The following is a 25,767-nucleotide window of genomic DNA, read 5'->3' as shown; positions in this document are numbered from 1 at the left end:
TATCATTACCAATGTAGAATATCCTTTTTAAGACTTTTGTGTATTGAAAACTGATTTCATTACAGATACATAATAAATGTATCTTGTCTTCTTTTTAATGATAATTAAAATTTATTGATCTGTCAACATCCCCTGAGCAATCCTCTGGGGAACACGGCATGCAGAAAATAAAGCTTTTTTTTCCCCACGTTGTATGCAAAGCAGCATAAATGTACGTTACATTTATATAAAGTGTTTTTGATTTTATTTCCTGAAGGAGATTCAAAAGACGACAAAAATTAAAGTGAGAAGGAATTTTCAGCAAGAAAATGAACATACACAAGACTTGTAACATTACAAAGGAACGGCAGCCTGCAACTACAAGGCCAGTAAAATGTTGTCTAGTGAGAAACTGTCATTCATCTACCCTTATTAGAAGACATGAAACCAGCCTCTCTCAGGTGTAAAGGGCACCATAGGATATAAAGCAGTGAAGAAACTAGTGATGTAAATTAGCGACAGAAAAGACATTTTATCAGCTGTTTCATCCAACCATGGGAATTATAAAAATATTACAGTGTAAGTGGGACTGTTTCACTTTACTTGAGACTTCATTCCAAAACTCACCTAAAACTGATACATCTATATTGATGACTTAGAAGTCAATATGAAAGTACAAAGAAGTATATAGATGAATTACATATCGAAGGCAGCCCTGAGATACCTAATAGCAAATACTGACATAACTGAAGGGAAGATACAGCGGACTAGTACTAAATCTTGGTATATTTCACTAAATCCTAGAGGCTAAAAAGGACAGTCTCATTCATGTTGTACATTTTTGTTATTCATATACTTATATTAGCCGATTAAACATTTATTTTTAATATACTGCTTATAATACTACAACTTTAGAAAGTATACTCTAATTGATTTCTATGTTCAAAGCAGGACAACTGAAATTGTGTTCCTCAAGGAAGCAATATCCAAGTGTCACAGAGACTTAGAAACACAAGTGCATTTGAACAGTGAGCTATGGTAAGATTTAGATTTCTATTCACATTTATAGATTCCTCCTACTTAGGCAACATACGACTTAAAAATTAGGTACCAAGCTCTATTAGGATGTGTAGGAGTACCAGAATATGGAAACTTTGCAATGAGTTTCCATATGGCAATGGAGAGCCAAAAACACTGCAATGCAAATCGAGTGGAGCACTTGATATGCTGGAGGGCAGGGCTGCTATTTGGCGGGATCTCAACAGGCTGGAGGAATAGGCTGACAGGAATCTCAGGAAGCTCAGTCAAGGCAAATACATTTTCCTGCCTCTGGGACATAACAACACCTGCAGTAGTACAGGCTGGGAGACAACTGGCTGAAAGAAGCTTTGCAGGAAAGGATCAGGAGGTCCTGGGGGAAAACAAATTGAAAGCAAGTAAGCAGTGCGCCCTTGTGGCATGTAAAGCTAGCCACATACTGGGCTATATTAGCAAGAGCTCAGGCAGCAAGTTGAGAGAAGTGATTATTCCCTTCCATTCAGCACTTGCGAGACCAAATCTTGAGTGCTGTGTCCAGTTTTGGGCACTTCAGTACAAGAAAGACATTCACAAAGGGAGGAAATCCAGCAGAGGCCACCAAGACAGTAAGGCAGCTGGAGATGTAGGTTACAGGTCTTTGACTTTGACAGGTCTTCTGTCTCCCAGGAGACTGCATGTTTTATTGAGCTCCTTCATAGTCTGGATCTGCTGAAGATGCATCACCAAGAATGCAAGATCCATTAAGCCATACAGGAAGAAAGAGCTTGATTTCTTAAGAAGTTTGGGTATTTGGAGGCAGATGAACCCGGATTTTGGTCCTCAGTGCCAAGCCAGTTTATGCACTTTACATAGCGAATTGAATAAATACTATACATTGTATAACTGAATAATATAAATATAATAGAAGGAGAAGGGAATGAAAGACAGATTTCGCTTTCTCATATAAGTACTCTAACTCAAGGCTTTATACAAAAGATAGGCACCATCAGGAATATTCTAAAATAGAAGCAATCTTTGCTGGGTAGCTGGACTCAACACTGTGCATACGTGCTAACCATTCTCTGTTACGTGAGCAGCACACACCGCCTAGAGACTTAGGTGAAGAGTATGTGCCTCTTGATCAGGTCTCTGCATGATGGCAGAGATTAGAACCCTAACTCTTCACACCGAGAAGCATCTCTGTGCATGCACAAGCATCAAAGTTAATGCTTCCAGAGAATTTCACTGGTCCCAGTACACCAGACGGGCTTGTACCTTCCTTGTTTAGTCAGTGGCTAGGCTTCAACATTCATGTTCTTAGTCTTTGGTGCTCATACTTTGCTAAGGCCTAATTTCTAGGTGTAAAGACAAGGTGTTTATAAACAAAAAAACTTTGAAAAAGTTCACTCTTATACCTATCTCTTTATAGGCTGATTTTTGAAAGTACTGAACCACTTTTCCAGTCTGCTATGAGAAAACCCTGTGTTCTCTATGAATGAAATATCAAATACCATAATTATGTCAACCTTCTAAATAATGTTTCTGTAATGTTTCCTTGATTCATGAATTAGTTTCAAAAGGTTTAGACAGATAGTTTTTTTGGAGAAGCCCTGAGTTAGGGAAGTTTAAGTGACTATCTGTTTTCAGAACTAAATATCCTGAACAGGCCTCAGTAGTTCTGCACTTCACTCTGGTCACATTGAAAATACTGAAAAAGTAGCTTTTGTGGTACTGTGATCTCTCCATCTTGGGAAGAGGTGAAAGGTTCAGGGAATGCTGGTAAAACTATAGAAGAAGAACCCTCTAAGTCATTTAGCGTGACCCATTACTACTGTCTTTCCTCTCCTCAATGTCTCACTCGCATAGATTTTTCCAAGGTTTGTTTCCAGAAAAGTTTCAGATTTGTTGTTTCGTCAGCTCAGTCTCCTCTGCCCTAATTATCTCAAATAACTAGCCACTGACTGTATGATACTTTCTCAAAGAATGACTCCTTACATTCACAAGAAAAAAAAAAATCATCTACATTGTTTTGAATAATGAGATGCACTGAACTGTGACAAAAATAGGAAAGGAGTTGTTTATGATTTCAAGTTTGCATGATCTATCTTCAAGGTTATATAAAAAAAGGACAGCAAGGTTTATCAATCCATTTTCTGTTAATTGAGAATTAGCATACATAGACAAATTTAAGAATTTCACCTGTGTTTATTTGCTTATTTTCAGGAAATTACTAGACAATAGAGTCTGAGGGGGAAAAGCATGTGTCGAACACAATTACGGTAATATCCATCACTATTGCATCGCCACTCTGTTCTAAGAAACAGGAAAGTAAGAACAAAGGACAACATATGTCAAAACATATTTATCAAATTTTGAAATTTAATGCAAGTTTTAGATGTTGCTATTAGATATTGTTATCTTCTGAAGAGGTACACTTTGAGTAGTAGCTAGAGGCCACTACACTGGTCACAACACACAGAAGCATCATCTTGAAGAATTAAAATATGAATATTTAGCTCATTTCACAGAAGAGCATAAATGCATTGTATTTATACACCAAATATTGGTTAACTAGATACACCAGAGCTTCAGGACAGAGTTGTACTGTCACTCTAAATCAAAACACCATATTGCAGAGGTTTGTAGTTCAAGACCTCAGAGGGCTTTGGCCACTTCTAGAAGAAACTGGAGTGTGACTCTCTCTCTTCCACCTATAGGTAACAGTGGGAAAGTAGAGGCAGGAGCCTGGTTTAAACACACAGTAAATGAAGCTAAATGCAGGAAAATAACTCAGGAGCTTTAGTTCATAGCATTTGCTCTCACCCCTGGGGCCTACCGTTCAACAGCTGATCAGGAGAAGGAAATGCTATGTTATGCTCTTACGTCTGAAACTCTTTTACTTGACCCACTTGTCCAACTTAGAGCAGTGTGAGAGTGTAACACTCCCCCTTATATCTCCTTCCCAACTCAATGTCCAAACTGTGCTCTTTCTCATTGACATCGCTTTAACAACTGTCACTGACAGAAAAGAAATGGCTTAACATGAATCTTCTTACTTGAAGCATGCTCATCAATTATTAATTGCAGTTGATAAATCCTTGATTACTGCCTTTCTAAAAAGGGACTCTGTGCAACCTTTACTTTAACCCTTTTATGGTTCATGGGCAGAAACAACTTGTATAAAAATAGTTCAGTGAACTTGGTGTCGTTAATACTAAAAAAAAGACGATGAACAGCAACAATGAATCAGAAGATGTGCTGTACTAGCCATACAAGGGACAGCTGGATTAATTGAGGCTTCTCCTTCATCTTGTGCCGTAGCTGGATATACAGCTCTCATTCTGGGAGCGACGTGAACCTTCAAGTTCACTCCTGCTTTATTGCTGCACTTCAGCTTACAGCTATTACTTCAGTTTATGGCTATTACTCCACAACATAATAATCAATTATGAATTTTCATGGTTTAATGTATTTGATTATATTATACAGATTTAAAAAAATTAACATTTATCATGTCATTGCATCTAATTCCACTGGCTACCTATTAGCTACTGCTAACTATTTTGAATTTACTGTCACTTTGTTAGTATTTTAAAATGCATCAGCAGAGACACACAGGAACTTCAGATTGCCCATATTATAACGTAACAGCTAGGCAGAACAATGAAATTTTTTTCCTTTACGGTATGCCCAGAAAAGGGTAATCCAAATCAAAGTAACTCCATGACATTATGGCACAAAACACCCATTAACAAATAATGTACTCATTTGTAGGAGAACAGATGCACATAACGAAGCTACACAAGTTTTCCAGGAGCTCTTTAGAAAGCCAGCTGCCCGCAGGCATATTTGTATGTATGTATTATAACAACTTATGGTCAGGCATCTCTTTTCTTACAGTGGGAGCGAAGCATGAGCTAAGGAACATACCACATTAGCGCTCTTGCTACTGTAGCAACAACGAAGCAAGGGTGAACCTAAGATTTTCTTCTTGCACAGATAAAAATGACAGACGCACCCAGGAAAAAAAGCAAAGCCGATTTCCCATAACAAAACAAACACAAGACCTAAAGCAGATACAAAACCTGCAGTACAAGGAGCCTCAGTTGCCTTCAGGGCTGTGGAAAACCCAATCAGCTGCCTTTGATCAGAGAAAAACCTGCATTCAGTTTTGCAAAACTAAAAACAAACTGTAGCCCTTATGTCAGCATATGGTTTCTGCAGACAAAACCAAAGCATGGAATTGGTTGTCTGCAAACGAGATTAGTTAACGTTTAATAACTAACAAAGTTTAGGAAGAGCCGGCCGAGCCCGGAGGGCCGGGGGAGGAGGAAGCCATTTTGGGTGTGGCCCCTGCAAAGCCAACAGGTGCTTCCTTTAGTAAATTTAGAAAAACATCCTCAAAGCGAAATTATGTTTCATATTTGGGGAAACAAAGGCCGGGGGTGGGGGGGGGAAACGGGAACTTATAGAAGCTGTAAAAAGATGAGGTATGTTTGATGCTATCAAATCTTGGGAACGGCTCTTAAATCCCGAAGGAGGCTGGCACGAGCGGCAAAACGGTGAAGCAACTCTGAGGGAAATCAGTTCTTACGAAGTGGCCGATAATATCCGCATTTAACTCGTGGGTGTCAGAGCCGCGCGCCACGATTGGCTGCCATCTGGGCTCCATCTGACAGCAGCAGCTTGGTATTCTCTGCACACGTCCTCGCAATTCCTGCCGCCTGGCTTTGCTGTCCCTCACCCGCACACACAGCACAGTATTTACTCAACTATAAACGTTTCAGTGATGTACACAAGCAGCATCTACAGTGCCCTCCTGCACCTGCGTTTAGGATCCATCCGGCATGAAGCGTACACATATGGCTGATCTTTTTGCAACTGGTTTATAATCAGTATTTTTAATGGTGCAAACATTTTCTCACCGCTATCGGTTGGAAACTTCAGGATTTTTTTGTTTCCTTTCCTTTATGCCCTGAACAGTAACGCGTGTCACTACTGCACGGATAATCTTTTTGCTCTCACGAAGGTAACTTTCTGCTAAGCAGGACAGTTAAATAGCTGCAACGTGAACTGCAAGCGTGACTGCGAGCAGATCAAAGCCGGCTGACGGCTTAGCACTGCACAGAAATATTTTTCTTCACGAGCAGCAATTTAGCAAAAAGGGCTATCGGCATCGGTACGCAAACGAAAACTCCTACAAGATCAACAAGGACAACAGTGTCCCTGTTTAAAAAAGCACAACATGCTATTCCTCTCCATTTATTAAATGATTCAACATTGCGGTATGCCTGCAACTAATTAGTATGATCAACACAGTGCAGGGCAGGAACAAAAGCAGACCAGCCTCTGAGATGTACTGATGTAAAAGCACACAGGAGTATACATTTTTAAACTCTGGCTTATAATTTATGACCACTATATACTGATCATTCCTGGATGGAACTTTCACTTGTAAGACTGAACTTAATGTCATTTTTGATTAGGCCTGTTTCCGGATATTAGAACTGACCAGGTTTATTCACTTACTAGCAGTTAAATAACTTACTTTCTTTAAGGCTGTCTCGTATTCCATATTACAGAAGAAGAAAGGTCATTTACTGACAGGTAAGAATGGTATGGGTACACATAAAAAGAGCATATACATGTTTGGAAAAAGGGAGAGGGAGGGAGAGGGAGGGAGAGAGTGAGAGAGAGAGAAAGAAAGAGAGGGAGAGGGAGGGAGAGGGAGGGAGGGAGGAAGGGAGGGAGGTATATTTGCTAAGTCATATACTTACCATTAGCACTGCAAAGTTACTGAAGTGTGTACTCTGAATGGTGGTAATATTGCCTGCAGAACTAATTATGTGGCACCCTTCTCCCCACCAGCCTCCATGTCCATCTAGAAGGTCAAAATCCCAGAAGGCTGCAATGGGGTCTATACCTCGTGCAAGGTGCCTCAACCCTATAGTCAGAGGGCTGGTAAGGTTTCCAAAACTGCACCCATCTGCAAAAGCAACAAACTGAATCAGAGAGATGGAGTGGAAAACCTTTTATTGATGCATGCTGTGTAAAGAAATCAAACGTACTGAACTGTGGAAAACAAAGCAATAGATACATACTCTTAATGGTTAAAATCAAAGATAATGTTCACATTCAGAAAAGTTTGCAATAGTTTATTTAAACTAGAATGCACATTTCAGTCTCATAACGTGTCCAAGTGACCTAATCCTCCTTCACAAAGCTGATTTTTTTTTTGTTTTGGATTCTTAAATTAGCACCAATGTTACACTACTGCTCATGCAACCGCAAAAAGGGTTCGGGTTCATGGTATGGTTAATAGCTAAGACAGTTCTGCACTTTGAAAGTCACATTTAAACATTTTAAAAATGTTACTAGAAATGTGAGCACTCTTCAGATTCAAATAAAAGGATTAAAATTGCCTGGGTGAATAATTGATCAAAATAATGACTCACTAGCCTATATGATCCATCCTATTTAGACAAAAGCCTTTAACAACACCTGTTTTAGGTCCATCATATCAGAAAGTATACCGGTGAGTACTGATACATGCAACAGGGCACTACTCCCACCTCAACAATCTTATTTTCATCAGTGTCTAGGTTGTTATCATTGCAATTTTCATTCTAAAGAGTATAGCAAGGTTCCTTCTTATGGCACCTTGCTTTGAGAAACAAGCATCTGTAACAACATTGTCAACAAATAGTAAACCCACATTTGCATGCTAGTCATACAGCAATTGCTTTTCTTTCTTTGCAGAATAATTTGAATAAAATCATGCAGATAGAAATAAATCCAAGCACTTGGGCTAAAGAGAGACGTTGTTCCAAGCCTCTCAGCATACCGTATACTCTACTCCCCTATTCTCTACACAATCAAGTATACCATAGCTTTCAGATTAAAGGAAATAGCGCATAACAAGACCTCACCTATTTTCGCAAAAACAGCTGGTGTGGCAACCGTCCTACGTTTCCCATCGTCTGCAAGATTTGATGAGTTTCCTGTGCTAGGAAAGAGTTTTCCATTCCGAAAGACAATAAACTGTAGCTTGCAAGTGGAGTTATCAACAGATTGCCAGGCTGAAGACTGAGAGAAGACAGACTGTGGCAAATGAACTGAAGCTACTGCTACAGCATTCTGTACAATGAGAAAAAAAAAGAAACATTTAAAATGCAAATCACAACAGGGTTGCTTTCATGATGTTTTAAACTCCTGTACAAGAAATGTGTGCTGCCTTCCTTTTCCAAGAGCTTGGAAGCAACCAAAGACGCACGAGCTGTAACCATGGGAATAGTGCATAGTACAGTGCATATTAAAAGGGAAAAGGTTTTGATTGAATGTGGGAGTCTGTATGGTCAAGCTCCCTGCTGCAGAGGTGAGAATGGTTCTTACCGTGCCTGCTAGAGGGTCCATCAACACTGCAGATCTGATTTAAAGAGACAACCTCTACCAGGTTTTCTCCTTCACTTAAAACAGAATCAGACAACTTACATTTAAACATTTCTCCGAAAGGGTACTTAAAGAGTACTAAAATAATTCTATTAATACCAAAAATTACATCAGTGCAGAACTGCAAATACTGTAAACAGCACATGTTATGAATACATTTTTCCTGCTTTATATACGGAAAAGCAGTTAACTATGTGTTTTGGTAATGCAGGATTAAAAATAGCGTGAGTACTAATGTAGCAGAAGAAAATAACACAACACTAAGAGGAAATGAATGGAGACTGTCAGATCACTATAATGGCTTTGAGTTGTGAGTGCATTATACACCCTTTTACAGGCAGAAAATTCCCTTACAGCACATCTATATAATACAGCAAACATTATGTTCTGAGGACTTTACTCATCATGCAATTGTTTTTCCTGCCAAAGTAGCAAACTAAGCATTAAAGACTGAGATATTTACAAGAAAAAACAAATGATGAGGAATGGGAAAATAAACAGGGAAAGAGTCTGTCCTGAGCCTTTAAGTGAAAAGTGTATGTATTTAAAAACAAACAAACTGTAAAATGGTCTTATTTGCATATCCCCAAGGGCAAAGTGTAGCTCCTGTGCACATAATTTACATAGATTATCACACAGTTTACTCAGAGTGTATGTGCGCTACCTCTTTGAGAGGTAAAAACAATAATCTTTTCCATCATGTAAACAAACATATCATTAATTTATGTCCATATGCTGGGAGAAATACACATGTGAGAGAGAAAAGGTACAAAAGAGATGAGAAAACTAAAAGTTCGCCAAAAATATTAGACACATCCAGTGACATCACAAGAAACAGGAGAAAAGCTTGAGTAGTCTGTGATGTCACTGGGATGCTTAAATAAGCAGATGGAGGCTGGTGCCTAATTTTCCCTGGGTTACCATGTATATTTTCAAAAGGTGTTGAGATTTTAACAATAACAATTCCAAAAAATCCTTTTTCTCTTATGTATTCAATCTAGGTGATGCCACTTACTGAAAATTCTCAGGAAAAAACAGCAAATAGCAACAGTAGATTTCTTTTTTTTTTTACATCAGATTTTAAAATGGCGATGAAGGTTTCCATTGGAAATAATCAAGCTAATGATCAGGCACTTGTCTTTAGATAGTCCACTGCCAGATTCACTGATTATAAAGCTGTCACAAATAGCTTTACCTCACAGTTCCGAAAAAGACATATTTCATTCTATGACGTGCCAAAGTAGCTGTGCAATCTGAACCTCTGCTAATACCATTTTAGCTGTAAAATTGTTATCAATAAGTAGATATAAAATTTTTTACCAGTGTAATTTGTCAAACTCCAAATCACTATTGAGGACTACTCTGAAGAGGTACCGGAGTGCAAGACACGTTATAGCATAATCAACTTTATGTTTATATTGGATTTTTGTTATTATTTTGTGCTGGAAAAAACAACAGCAACAACATTAAATTACACAAATTAATTATTATACACAAAAAGAGAAAGCTAGAAGCATCTGAATAAGCTTATGATAATGAAACCAACAGCTAAAGGCACTGGGATAAGCGACAATATGTCATGACTTGACAAAAGCAGTCCTAAATAAGCCGGAGGAACACAACAGGTTTATAGCACTTTTGCTATGAGGCGAAATTGTCTAATTCATTGCAGTTCTCAAATTTCTTCCCTACTGGGTGTCCCTGATTCCACCGAAAAAAAAAAAAAAAGTGATACTACCACAACTGGAGCCTGGCTTTGAGACCAGGGCAGGGGAGAGAAGGGGCTGCCACATCTGGGGAGCAGAGCTGACACGTTCGAACCAGGCGCCGGCAGGTCGCACAGCTGGGGCAGAGCACGGGGACGTCCCATCTCACCTCCTTGCTTTCTCCCAGTCTCTGCCCACACAGAGGCCCTTAACCACGTAGTATAAGAGAAAGGGACGTGGCTGCAGTACCCCAGGTCTCATCTATAGGCTACAGCTTCTTCTCATGGGGCAAAGTCAAACACAGTGAAGAAAAGCTGCATATATACAGGCTACAAAGGGATTTAGTGTGGACTAGCTGCACTCCTTGGACTGGCTAAGCACGTCTCACACACGTAACAATGCGACGTGAAGCTAACCACATGGCAGAACGACACGTTTATAGAAAAATACTTCCTCATTAGACCCCATGAGAGGGTTTTTTTCCTGTTTTTTTTCCATAAAATTTACCAAGGATATTAACATCCATAAAATTAACCATTTAATAATCTTTGCTAAAGAATGTCTACAGCCAATTACTGGGCTACAGTTTAACTGTGAACGCTACCCTAAGTATATCTGATATTTCAAGAAGAAATCCTTTTGAGTGCAGGTGATCTGGGGGAGGGAAGGGCAAAGGGACATGGTTGCTCCTTGTGTACATATAAAGTGAAAATACTCCCTGCACACCGAATATTTACTTTATATAAATATTCTTCAAAATTAAACTGTCTGCTACAGCAACATGCCTGCCAACAAACTCATGTGCTACGATATTCATGAAAAAAGCACACATTGAAAGTGCCCACACGTTCACAATGCTGTTTAAAAATATGAATAAATATTTGTGAATAATTTTTACATCTAAGAGATGTGAGAATCCTTTTTTTCAATAGCATTAGTCATTATTCACAGCAGAGGAATCTGAGCAATGAAGCAATCCCTGGCATTGCAGCAGGGGACAGATGAAGCCTGAGTGGAGGCTTAGTCCTGGATCCTGCTAGTCTTACATGCAGTGATGCAGTCACTTTACTATCCTTGCCTCAGTTTCCCTTTTATTTGGTGAAATAAAAATAATAGTATTTATTTTCCTCTGTAAGGTGTTCCTGAATCTAGAGATGAAAAACAATATGGTACTAAATATTATTATCATGAACAACAGTGACATTAAATTTTGAATGAATGGTTTAGATGTTGTGGTTTAGATGTTTGAAACTCCCCAGTAAAATACCTTTTCAAAATTTTATTCAGACACCCTACTACTACCATGTCACACGACAGACATTTCTCAGCATGTTAGCAGCAGCTTTCCTGGAAGCTGCTCCACCTCTAAGAGGGGAGAAAGAAGACCAGAGAAACAACCATAGCTAGTGTCCTGCATGGGATCTGCAGCTCTGCAGTGACAGGAGCACCAGCATCTCACATTCGCCAATGAAAAGCTTAGAGTTTGTGTCAGCAATTTACTAGTTAGGATTTAGACGTTCTATCAGCTTTTTCAAAACAGTTTGTTGATAATCCCTTCATGACTCCATTTCACTTTTAGTCCTATTAACTGGATTGGACAGGTGTTCGTTATAAAAAAAGGAAATCCTGAATGTATGGGAGATTTTCCTAAGGAATATTTTTCTGCTGGAAAATACCAATTCTTTAAAATGGAAGCTATCCACACAGATCCATCCTTGTGGCCATAATTATGATACGAATGATGCAAATCTCAAAACCTCCCTATTATCTCCCATATCACCTGCCTGGACATTCAAAAATTTGCTGAGGGACCTGTACTGAGGGTTACAGGGCTTACCAGCCATAAAACAGCTCTGGGGGTTCGCCAGAAGACTCCTGGGACTCCTGGCTCCTAAGACTTCTTGCAACCTTGGAAACTTTCCAGAAACCCAGATGAGAGGTTATACTGAACACTGAATCATAAATTGGAAACTCTAGTTCCTTAAGAACTTCTACAGATTCATTTCTTGTTGTCCTTTCAGAGCTAATTTTTGTGTGTGAAATTTTTCAAAATATCTGTGGAATAGAAGCCAGTTTCCAGTGTTTCTGAAAAGGAACTATGAGAGCACAGATAAATCTGACTAGATCCCCAACGTTTAAAATTTGAATAGAAAATCTCATTCTGTAAAAGAAATGGTCCTCAGGATATTGAGAGCTACAGACTCTTGACATTTTTGCAGCTCATGCATGTGTGACCCTTATTAAAAATGTTTTAAGGGAAAAATGAAAGATTTAAAATGAAGTTTTTCCCCAGGCAATTTTATTCTGGTCTGCAGTCCATTCCTTATAATCAATGCTAGCATTTACAAGGAACTTTTAAGTGTTCAGGAAAGACAGCCTCTCGCCTTAGGTGGCTTTGTGGTGTGTTGGCCCTTCTAGTTTCACAGTGCTTTAAAGAGATCTCCTCCTATTTTCAGCATTGCTTCCTGATTGTCCTCTTCTACTTGCCTAAAATTTAGCATAATATTGAGAGAATTATCAGGCAATTGTTTTCCAGGAAGATACTCGGTAACAGTTTGGAATGACATAAATCAAATTATTTCAGTAGTGCTTTCTTGCTTCTGTTTTAATATTAGACTGGTTCTGAGTTCAAGGACAGTATTTCTGCTTGAGATAGAAAAGCATAAATTTTGATTCAAAAAAATTCTAAGACATTTAAGTCCTCCGAACAGCTGCCAGTGACTTTTTTTTTTTTCCAATAAGTAATGTCTGCAACTTAAAAAACTACCTTAACATGAGTTTAGAAGAAAAATGGAGGGGAAAGAAAAAAGAGTAAATGAAATCACCTGAACACCTGGTCGAGAATTGGAAAAAGCAGCTTCACTCCTTCCAAATTTTAAAGAATCCGATGAGGTGTTTAACAGATTCAAATGCATTAAAGACATTATATATTACATTGTTATAGATCCAAGAGCGTTGCCAAAAAAGGCACATGCTACAGAAAGATACAGCACCAGTAAAGAAAAAGTAGAAACTAAACTCTGCTAATAATAACCACTACTACTGAATGAATACTGGCTGAGTTAAGTGTGGTCATAATCATAAAAGCAAGCAATAAACCATTTATACACACGCAATAGGTGTTAACAAGGCCCTCAAACAAGACAGCTTCTCCTCAGAAGCAACTGTAGAGGTCAGCCTGGAACTCATGTTAAAGGTTTGGTGGTGAAACTAAAAAAAAGTGTACAACTGCCTTTTTAGCTGTCTTTCCTGGAAGAATTTTAAATAGCATTCCTTTGGCATGCTCTCAGCACGTGACATGTGTGATATGGAGAGGCATTTAGCCCAGTCCAGTGAGGCCTTAGGTTAGCTCTAAGTCCTGATCTCGTCTTCTGGAACAAAAAGTATCAAAAAAACAAAACAAAAATTTAGAATGTCTGGGAGAAAGCCAGTGAAAGAATCTATAAAAGGAATAGAAACAATGTCATTTTTAAGAAATATAGTTACATAAGACATGTACTCAGTGACAAAGCAGTTTACAGGTCATAAGAAAAGGTCAGACTGCTTTTTTTTAAATGAGAGGATACAAAGTAAGGGAAGCATATGGAGATTCCCAGCCATATTAACTTATCTACTTAAATTTGTTCCCAATTTGTCGCAGTTAAACTACCCCATTTAAAATGTTGTTTAAACACAAGTCTGGAAAGGCTCAAGGACAACCGGCAAGAAGAAAGCAAATTTTATATAGATACCTAGAGACAAATGATGAGGTAACACCAAAAATGCAACATAAACTCATGAAGCTATAGAGATGGAATTGCTGCGTATGTTAGGATTATTATGTGAAAAAGTCATTATGTAGTAACGGTGCAAAGCAGGCATGAAAAATATGAATGCACTCCATATCCATCTCAATATCTGGAAACCTAAGCACAGAGTTCACGATATCTTATCCTGGCCAGGAATAAATGCTACTGTAACGCATAGTGAAAATATGGCAGCAACAAGAAATACATACAATTGTCTGAAAAGGTGCACAACTATGCTAATGTGTGTTTAAAGTTCTCACTAATTATTGAGAAAGTTATCTAGAAGTTAACTAGAAAGTTATCTAGCTATTCTAGAATCATTTAGAAGTCATGCTTTGCTTAGATTTACCAAATACAGTGGAAAGTTTAGAAAAGCTGGTCATATCAAATAATCTTGGAAAACCTGATTACCCATTACCCCATTTCTATTCAATGCAAAAATAAAACTAGTCTCTACATTAGGAATTTTTATTTCAAACTGAAAACTGAATAAACTCAGGGGATTAATTAACAAAGTTAATTGGACTAACAAGATCAAGTAAGAGGGAGAACTAGCTCAGAAAGGATATTGAGTATAATCAGAAAGCTGATGAAAAGAAGAAAACCACTGATAAATGAAGCAAAATACTTTTTTTGGTATCAGGAAATGGACGGATACAGTGATTGCTGATATGTTAGACATACAGCAGTAAGTTCTTCGGGCTTTTATATAAAAAGGAAAAGAAAAGAAGTAGAGCTGCTACATAGGAAGGTTCAGGTAGAGATAAAACAAACAAATAAAAATTCAGCTAATACATTTTGTATTTAACTTCAGTGAAGATGTTGATGGAGACAATATTAGGATTAATAATAGGAAGAAGGCTATAAAAATTACTACACATTCCAAAGAAAAATTCAGAACTGATGCATGAAATCACAGGACAGTTAAAATGCCTTCTTAAGGAAACTATCAAACTGGTCGTAGATCAATGAGTTCTCTGTAGAATGATCTGCAAATAGGGTGAAGGGCTGAGCCAAGTTTGCCATGCAGATAATGGTATAGACCCAAGCACGAACGAAAAACTTCACTGCGCAATTCAAAACATCACTCATAGCTGCTCCTGCCACATCCTCAGATTTGTGTGAGTCTGTGCCCAAAGGCAGGCTGCCTTTAGGAGACTGAGAGAGTTGACTGGCAGACTGCGTGAAACTGAGGTATCCTTGAGGCACTTCCACAGACCATTACATCATTGTTTCTGCATTTCAGTTTGGTGCACTGAAGCCGTATAGGCATTCATGCATTATTCCTCCAAATCACAGGTCCAACTCATTACAGTTGGGACTGCATTATTAATGCATCCATGGAAATATGGTCAGAAAATGTAATACTTTTATATAAGGAAAGGAAGATGCTTAGAATTGTTCAAGCAACAACTGACCTGTTAATCTGCTATCACGAGGGAAAAAAAAGAAAGAGAAAAAAAACTGAACAAAAGATAACACAGAAGGAGGGAGGGTAGGTTTACCAAAGGTAAATATGCCAGACCTGCATCACAGGACTCTTTAATAACTGTTTTTCTAGACAAGGAAATAAATGCAGCTGACCTAATTTCTTTGGGCTTCAGTAAAATATGTGATCCTATGTGGAAAACTGTTAGTTAAGTAGAGACATTGACAATTAGCAGAAATAGTGTCAGGTGAATAAACAACTAACTACAATTTAGAATACAGTGATTTATTTTGAACAGGGAAGATTTAGGCTGGAGTATACCAGAGGTTTGCATGAAAATCAGTTTGGGGACTTGCAATGTTTCATTTGATGACCTTGAAACAAAGAGGAATGTCACCCAATGTTCAGACACACCATTCAAAATCATATGCTTTACAGACTTATAATGAGAAATTCTGTTACGAGCTAGCTGGTGATATCTGTTGGAAACAGACAAAGAAAAGGACCTGAATGCATGGGTTGATCGTAGGAGGACTCTGAGACACTGTGATTTAACAATAAAAAGGACAAATATAGTCCAGAACATATCAGGCAAAGCATTTCTGTTAGACAGGGAAATACTGTGATTTTAAAGGTCTAATCAGCAATACACTACGCAATTCTGATCACACAGGCTCAGGAAATATAAATTCAAAATGGACTGGGTGCAAAAGATGGTTAATAAGGTCACCTATTTATCAGAATGGACATCCTGTTTCACAAGCACAGATGAGAAGAGTTCAGCTTTGTTAGCCTTAGCAAAATGAAAGAAAAAGCTGTGACTGCCGTCTTTAAAAATACCACAGGAATAGAGTCTATGGAGGAAGAGTCATGTGAAGAAATAGCCAGCAGGAGCCCAAGCACAAATGGGTATACACTGGTCAAGAGCAAAAATGCAGACTTAAAAGTAGGAAGAGGTTTCTGTCCTATTTACATGAAATATTTTTCAAAGGATTATTTTAATCACAATTGTTTAATTTGTTTTAAAGGATTGCTTTTAAATCAAGGAGCTGTTTATTATACACAACAGCAGCAAGTTTATTATACAGCAACAATGTAATGACAAAAACAAATTAGGTGTCTCTCATATTTTTAGAAATGTTCCTAACATATGACAATACACAAGTAACGAATGACCCATTTCAGCACTTCTTTTTGATATATGTCCCAAAGACATACTCAGGGCATGCCTCAGCAAAATCTTCCCGCATTCTGAGCCATCTGGATGGATGCTGATTCCAAACTGGAAGCTGTGTAGCCAGGGACAGTGAAGGACTGAGCCCAAGACAGGCAAATGCCTCTGCTTTTTTGTTTTTTACTTATTTTTAATGAAATTTAAGACAAAACATAAATTCTTTATAAAAGGCTTAAAACTGAAAAAGTTCACAGTCCAATTTTTTTTTTAATATATTGGAACATGTTACTTTCATTTTACACCAGCAGGGATCACTGAAATTTTTTGCACTCTCTTTTGGTGTGGGTTGTTAATCTTTCTACTGTACAGGAACTTTCCTCTAATACAGTTATTGTCCCTGCTCTTTCCTGATCTGTTTCTGTGGCATGTTATTGTTTCCGAGTCTTTTTAGTCATTCGTACAGAGTATCTGAAGCTGGCCAAAAGGTGTTCGTAAGTGTTTTGAGGCTTGCGATATGAGTGATATGGAGTGAACGTGCTAGGCTTTTCAGACTAAATTCCTATTCCTTCGGACAGGCAGTTCCCTCCAATTCTGTATTCTTGATGTTTTGACTGAAGCAAAACTAAAGTTGTTTTAGAAAAGTTTGGATTTAGTTTTCTGTTTTTCAATAAATATCTAAAATTCCATTTGAGAACTCATGAGAGTCCCTTAAGAAGGAATTACTGAACTTCCTGCTTCTACTTACATCATCAGACACTAGTAAAAATGTTACTGTTTTACATTAATAAAAATGTCAGCAGAAAGGAAAAAAAGAAGTTATGTTCCAGTGACCCACAGCTGCAATAAAACAACACTAAGCATGGAATTGGGATTATCATTTTCAGAGAAACTGGAAACATTCTGCACAGATGCAAGAGCTGCAGACACTCAGCAAACCACTGAAAATTGAGCCACTTATTTAATGTAGGCACCCACTTTTGAAATGACAGCATAAATTCATAATAGAGAACAATTAAATACAGTTCTCACATGGAATAGTAAAGAGATACATGAAGATGTAGCCATATTTCTATTATTTATCTTCCTACTAAGCATCTTTACAACTGACGAGATCTTCAGCACTTAAGGTACTTAATGTAAGCTCAACCTCCTATACTGTGTAATGGTCAAGATCACAATATCTGACGCAGATGACAGTTAACTACTGACCCATGTTCACATGAACATTCCTGATATAAAATCATATAGATTACTACCCTATCACTCTCTAGCAAGTGTCTCAGCCCTACCCCACCTGAAGTAGGATATAAGATTAAGGTATCGTGGTAGCACCGATGGACAATCCTATGGCTGTGAACAGAAGACAAAATCCTTTGTTTACACTGTTGGATCTGCCAGCAATCTCCCATACACTAATGCTACACCTAGAGGTAGGGCCATAATACTTGACTCTGATACCGTGGTGAAGGCAAAGAAAGCATTTGAAGCAACTTGAGAATAAATTGAAACAAATCATTCTGCAAAAGCCTCAAAAGACATACTGAATCTGCAGAAAGCCTCAAACGTCATTGCTCCAATAGATAGAGTGCAAGAACTAGTATTTTTAAGATTGACGTTTGTAACTGATTTACTGCAGATAATTTAAAGTTAATATCATACTTTTTGCTTGTTTCAAAATCCTACAGCAGTTATGTCATTCTGAAACTCCCAAGTTTTCCCTAAGTTTTCATCTGTTCCAGAAATGTATCTTTCAGCCAGGTATTGACAATAAAAGTCAATAAAGCACAACAAAATTTGATATTATGGGAGCAACATTATATCAGTTGAATTGTATATAGCAAATACCACACAGTTTCATTATTAGGTTAATTACTAATTTAGATACAATTTTAATTTTAAGGAACTTTATTTAGCATTTCAAACAGCCTTGAAGGAATGCTTCAGTTCAAGGTTCCTTACTGCAAGCAAGATTGCATTAGGTTTGTAATAATGTGGCAGGCTATGCAGAAAATGCATAAAATTGGTTTTCTTAGAACCGCAGGAGCTGTTAGGGGTGCCTTATAAGTTTTCAATTAGAATTTAAAGGTTTTTCTGTGGGGGGGGGGCAGACTCTTCGAGTCTTAAAGGATTTGGGATGTACCCCAAAAATCACACTTTTCATTGTTTTCTTCTGGACCTACAGAGACACTCTTGCTGCAGCTTCATTTTTATACAGGCTAGCTTCTAGCAATGGGTTCTAGAGGAATTCCCACCCTCTCAGGAGTTATGTTCACTGGGCCCTTCAGGGACGTGTTTGCCTCTAGAAATATTACACTTTCCTCCAAGCCGCCTGCAATGAAGGAAAATTTTTCCTTTTCATTTAGAAGCTTAGTTCATCTTTAGACATATTTAATGGAAGATGGAAAGATGATGAGCAAATTAGATTTTATTAATTCATTGATGAGACCATGATTTTAATCACTGCAGATATACTTAGAGAATGGGACGGGCATATGCTAAATTGTTGGAACTTTTTAATATAAACTCCAAATAAATAATCTGGTGAGCTCTGTAGGTAGAACATACAGCTACATGATTACAAAGCTATCACCATGGATCTTAGGTAGGCATCATAGTTAGGCAGAGTATCTAACTAATCATATGCCTTTTGTAACTCAATTATGCATAAATATTATCAGTTTTGAAGGAGTCATGTGAATTTTAGCTCCAGTATATTGACAGATTTTTTTTTTGCACATGACCACTTTTAATTTCCTTTTAGAACTAGATGGACAGTGTTAAGACTCATAACAGTTTCACTTTCTGCATGGTTCATAGCTTAATGATTATCACACGTTAGGAACAGTAATAGGTATCTTACTATTTCACACTACTCAGACATAAGGTGTTCACAAAGATTTTTTCTAAAGTTGTAGAAACACATTTTGATCAAAAGGAGAAGGGATACTAGGTGGCTCCTCCGTGTAAGAAAACAAGTCTGTACTAAGTGAAATTCATATGCATTTTAATGGAGTTCAGTACATGCAATTATGGATTTTATGACTTTATTGAAGTTTTAGATAATTTGGATATATCTCTTTATTGAATGTGAGTATACATAAATGCAGCCATTGGGTGATACAGTAAGTCAAAAGGACCAAATGTTGCAACTATTTAAGCATAATAGAGGATAGGATTTCAAATTTCTCTGGTGTGGCATTCACACTTAGTTAAACTAGATAAATATAAAGTTAATTTGGGAACATAAGTGAGAATGTAATGTTAAAAAAAATAAATTTTTAATATACTATTTTAATGGAATTGTCAGAGGCAAAGTGAGCATCTATAGTGCATATAACACACAGAAATTCAAGTGTTAAATGGTTTTTCAGTGTTGCTTTTTTATAAAGATGACTGCAATAAGATGCCGACACTGCTGCTTGATAACTACTGAAACATTCCCCTGTTTGATAAGGAAGGAAAGCTGAAGCTGCTGAAAATCATTTTAGCAATTTTTTAGCAATCATTTTAGTGAATTTAAAAGTTCCACACCATGAAACACCTCAATATTCTGCAGATTTTGACTGATCTGCATATTATCCTAATGAATGATCTCTTATGCCTATAGCCATTAAACAATTCAGACGCGGTATTACATCTGCAATCCGTAACCTGAGCACGGCATACATTTCTAGAGGAGGACATGGGATCACTACATTCCCTTTCTTTGCTAAAAAGAGTTAATTATTTGAAAAAGAAAAGTGGTAACATCGCCTTTAATTCAGTCCACGTATGCACAATCACACTTTCCTTTGCTCTATTCCAAAATAAAACTTTACTATCCTCACAACAGTAGTGAGAATATGCTTCCTCAAGAGGGGCAAATATAATTTCTTCTCTCCTCCTGTTCCCAAACTCAGTTTTCCCTTTTAAAAAAATGATATATTTTAGTTTCCACCTTGCTGCGAGAATAATCTGCCTTCTGAATTTCAATCACTCAGCTGATTTAATAGCTTCTACAGTGCAGTTAGAAAGCATATGTCATAAGATGAAATGTAAAAAAGTGAGTGTAGTCACTTTGGCGAGAGAGGTGGTTCTGAGTCACAGAAGTGTCTTTACATTTGGATGAAAGTACTTGAGTCTCTAGACCTTGAGTTACCTGGTGGTAAAGTGGATGTATTTCAGTGACGACCAGTGACATTTTAAGAGAATTCTTATAACTGAGATGTTGAGCATGAAGGATAAGAAATAGACCCCATTACTGCTATTGCTACTGTTAGTAGCTACTGTGCTCCAGAGTTCCAATGCCAAATCCTGTCTTCTGCTCTTTAAGTCTCACGCAAGTCCTCCCATGTACCTAGCATGGCCATAGAAGATACGACAGTGACCACAGAACGAAAATGAAACCATGGTGTCAAAGTTTCACCCTTTTCACCAGAGTTCAATTCTGGTCACATTAAACACCTGGATAGAGTAAAACCAAACATAGATTTGGTACTTACGTTTGCGTGTGAAATGAGAGAGCATGGATATTAAAGTAAAGGGATTTATCTGAGGCTACATTCACATGACCCAATTAACAGCATTAGAGGGCCCAACTCCGTGCCCTAACAGTGATGTGAGCCTTTGTTTCTGTCTTACTTTCCTGAAAACTAGATGGAAAAGAAACGGAAGAAAAGGAGTTCACCTGGAAAGAAATGTGTCAATGCATAAGACTAGTACCCTTTTCCAAGTCATCATCCTATTACATTTTTGGGCAATATATATAAAATTAATATTGTCTGAGGAACAGAATGTCTGGTTCTTTTTTTTTTAAAAGAAACAACGTCATTGTTCTTCAAAGTAAGATCTTGGCAGATATGTTTTCACCAGCAACAAGAGTTATGAGGAAGGTTTAAATATTCCTGGAAGCACACATAAGTACGTTGTTTGTATGCTTCAAATGAAAAACTGTTGTGTCAATCCCCTGCTTGAGCCAAAAAACATTCAGAGCCAAACAGAACACTTATACCTCCAGATGAGTCACATGGACTCTCACTCGTCTCATCAGAGACTATTAGTTTATCTGGACAGACAGCATCTGTTTTAACAAGCATTGATGGGCAGTCTACCTTGAATCATTCTACCAAGTTTTTTTCTAAGGGATTTGTCACAGAGTCACGTGAATACCAAAAATATTTGCTAGTATTATCCACAGTAAAGTCCAGTAACAATCAAAATAGAAGCACTTGAGGTCTGAGCGTTGCTTCCTTCAGATCAAGTCTCTACTAATCTAGTCATCACATCATATAGCCCTGTCAGCTGAAGAAAGTTAGAAGAAATCCAAGTCTTATTTCTTAAAGTTACATAGATGCTAAGAAACTGTCTAGGCATGCGTACAAGTTTTGCTTTGTTATTGCAAAAAAAAAAAATCAGTTGACGTACTCAAGGTAAGCTATTTCACTTCTAAAAGCTAACTGAAGCAAAATCTTAATCCTTTACCCAAACAATTCAAGTTTTGTAGCTCAGCTGCTATAAAACAGTGATGACGTTCTCCTGAGTCAGATTTGAAAAGAGCAACATATATTATCAATTTTTGCCATGTAATCACTACATGAAAACTCACAGTTTAAATTGGGTGAGGATGGTGTGATATTTCTCAGCACTCTACTCCTCCTGCTCAAGGGAGCACCTTTGAGCTGAGATGCCAAAGAAACCAGGTCACTTGAGGCTTCCTATACAGTGCATGGACCCCACTAAGGTCTGACCTAACCCCTGGAGGAGCATCCCCTCATCCCTCTCACTGACTGCGGAGAATGCACATTCCATGGGCACCTAGCTGAGTACTTGAAGTTAGACGGGATGAAATAAATAAATAATAAATGAATAATAGAAATAGTAATAAATGTAAGTAAGTAATAAATGAAGACTGAGAACTAAGAACTTACACCACAGTCTTCTCCTCCCATTTCTTAGGTCAAACAGAAGGGAATAACAATAATCTTAATTCTTCCAAACGCAAAACTGCTTTCAGTGAGCACTCCTACAGGAGTGGATGGGAAAGCATAGCCTTTCTGTTTTGCACGTGGCTTATGAATTAATACAAGTTTTCCAGTATTAGTGCTGCAGGGCCTGTATCCTGAAAAAAGCAAAAGAAACATGTTCATTAAAAATAAGGGTCTATATGCCTTGTCGTGCTCATTTAGAAAATCTTGTAAATTCGTTATATATAAGCAGCAAATTTGCAATTTAAGCAGTAGAAAAAGAATTGTTTCACATTGTTGTATATAACCATTTGCAACAGCTTGAATATTTTTGGTTTTCCCATCTTGCTCTACTGATTTTCTAATCTTTTTCAGCAAAGGTCAATTCTTCTGGCATCAGTATATTTAAGAGGTTCACAAATTTGTACCAAAGACCGTTACTCTAAAGGGCTTCATTTTATCAGTCAGACACACCAACAGTGTGTATAATTCAGACTTTCTCAAGGGCTTCCACTGCTCAATCTGACTGATATTTCTTTCCAAGTGTGTTATTGTTCTTGCTGAATCACTTCCAGTGTTCTATTAAACTGATATGCCTTTATTTTAAGTAACAGCAATACTCTTTTACTAATTTTACTTCCAGCATTAATCAGGATATGTGTACTTTGCTGAATCCTACCCATGCATTTCGGAACTCCTCCTACTACTACCACCAGATGCTGGTACGAGCACCTGAGTGGATAAATCAATTAGTTAAGAGCCAGGTGCTGAAAGAAACGTGCTCAAGGAGGGAAAAGGAAAGAAAATCAATACGGAAAAAAATTGGGTCTCTCATGCCAGCTGAAGGACCAACACCATGTATAAAATTAATAACTAACATTATTAGACGAAAGACAATGTATTTGAGAACATCTGGCTGAGTCCCAAACTCTCTGTCTCGGCAACTAGAGAGACCTTAGATTTTTTCTCATCAGTAACTCTGGGTCCCGGAAGCTCTATAGATCTACAATGATATGAAAACACTACTGCCAAGGGCACAGATTCTACTAACAACTGGACTCCCATTTTTCTCTGGGTCTGCAGGACTCCACAGCTAACATAAGGAAGAAATATTTGCAAGAAGAAATATTAAGGCCTAGATAAAATAAGAAGAGACTAATTTAGCAAACTAACTGATGAATCCTACTTCCCCAAGTACACCTAGACATATTGTGTTTTGTTTCTTTCATACAGGACATGTTATCTGAAAAGCAAATGACTTCTCTTGAAAACAGCATTAAGTAAATGTCTTAACTTTAGCGAAATGAAATAACTTAATGTCTTATTCTCTTCCAGGCATAAAAACAAAAATAAAAATTGACTAGACAGTTTGTGCTCTTCCATCATTCAAATTGTTGATATTCTCACATTTCTTCAACAGATCTACGTGAAAAACACATTGGCAACTATATTCAAAACAAAACAGCACCAATTAGTTACAAATATCTTTGAGTCTATCTCTTCATTTTTTACCTTGTTAGGGCTCTTTGAGGGACTTACCCAACACACATTTTACAAATAATTCTGATACCCTCTATCTTTGTAAGGTTTTTTTAATCACTGTGCTCAGAAGCAATAAGTGAAAAATGATGCAGTCTGCATGTCTGAACAACAGCATTATTTGCTTTGTAACCTTAACATGGAAAATGCAAGATACTTGTACTTGCTAAGCCATGGTCTATTCAGCATCATTGTGTTAGCATTACTCACCAAGTGGAATTAAAAACTGCACTACAGTTACCATGACAACCAGCTGTCTCCTACATACAGCATCAGTTTGAATTTGTGCAGACCATTTCTTACAATGATTTAAGTCAACAAATTCAGTATTACCCTAAGGTAAAAACCTGGTTTAAGAGCAAATAAATATTTTCAGTTTCATAGTATTACTTTAGCTCAATACATTAATTTCAAGTATGAGTGGTACTTCTTAAGAGAGCTGCGGTGACTTTTGTCAGAAATTAAAGGAGAATTTCTGGTGTTTTATCACAGGTAACATTTAAAAATTTCTAGTCAGTTGCCAGTTTGGAAAACTGACTCAATTGAGCAAGTGATGGAAGAAAAAGCCTCCTTTAGATAGATTTTACATGTTTTCTCTTGTAGAGCCTTTAAATTGTGCTGCTAAGGTGAAGAAGCACATGATGTCTTGTCCATTGCATATGGGGAAGAGCAGGTATAATATTCACAGAATAATTTGTGAGGAAAAATGTATTAAAATACCTATCTAATTGTTTTTTAATTTACATTTGAATGATGCTGTTGATTACTTTGAAGTATCACTAACATCATCAGTCTATACTCATTGTACAGATTCTTACTGGCAAAGAAACTGCAGTTCATGTTCACCTGAAAGCATCAGCCAGCAATTCTCCATTTTCATTTGGGAAAATAATCTAAAACATGCAATAAAATTTCTGGACTGAGGAATTATAAAATACATTTTTTTCCATTAAATTTCCATTAAACTTCCATTAAACTTAGGTCTTCTTAAATAACAATTTACATGCAAAGCGGAGGCCCAAGTTGCTCTTGAAACAGCTGAGGTATACAGGAGATAGGGAACAGGAGTATATCACATTTACAATGTTTAGTGAAACATCATGAAGATACATGTCTGGTCATCTGTATGAAGCAGCCACATGGCAGTTTTAAGATCCTTTTGCTCACCAAACGTGCTTTCAGTACAGAATGGACAGTTTTGACTGTCATTGCATAATGTACATAATGGCAACCATGGCCAGTTCTGCTTGCAGAACATTAGCATGTGCTGTTGCAAGGAGAGGGAAAGCAGGAACCTCCAGAACAACATTAAAAGCACAAATATCTACTGTGCATGTGTCTATTGAGTGTGGGGAGAGAAGGGAAAGAAAATGCTGGAACAGTTTAAAAAAAAAAAAGATGATTATTAAGCTACTCAAAAATGTAATGCATGACCTAAGTGCAGAAAATAAAGTAGTAAAACTGATTTTCATGTGAGAAAGCATATAGAAAATTCAAGGACAGAAAACTTAAAGAGTCTATATTTACTAGAGAAACTGGTAATGTTATATATTGAAGTCTCCACATTAATGATAGATCCTCGATTCACTCATCTTTCTGGAAGCAAGTGTCACAACTAAGCATTACTGTATATTCCACATTTGGTGCATGGTCTCTCTGGCACTTGTTGCGTCACAGAACTTAAAAATATGTCAGAAAAGAAAACTGAAGAAATCAGTGTAAAACATTAAGAATTAAAAAATTC

At 37.4% G+C, this 25,767-nt stretch overlaps 1 protein-coding gene across 2 annotated transcripts in view; it reads right to left on the bottom strand.

The window, feature by feature from the left end:
• The window catches only part of LOC104145966 (adhesion G protein-coupled receptor A3), a 281,143-nt gene that overhangs the window by 48,077 nt on the left and 207,299 nt on the right, over positions 1-25,767 (bottom strand). For both annotated transcript variants that reach the window (XM_068949979.1, XM_068949980.1), the window contains exons 13-14: positions 7,926-8,133; positions 6,774-6,982 (exon numbers count right to left, since the gene is read on the bottom strand). In XM_068949979.1, coding sequence (XP_068806080.1) covers positions 6,774-6,982; positions 7,926-8,133 — 417 coding nt within the window. The remainder of the gene's footprint in view (positions 1-6,773; positions 6,983-7,925; positions 8,134-25,767) is intronic.

The sequence above is a fragment of the Struthio camelus genome, chromosome 7 (genome assembly GCF_040807025.1).
Source record: "Struthio camelus isolate bStrCam1 chromosome 7, bStrCam1.hap1, whole genome shotgun sequence".
Lineage (NCBI taxonomy): Eukaryota > Metazoa > Chordata > Aves > Struthioniformes > Struthionidae > Struthio > Struthio camelus.
The sequence above is the reverse complement of the archived record's forward strand: the minus strand, read 5'-3'. Positions and strand labels throughout refer to the sequence as shown.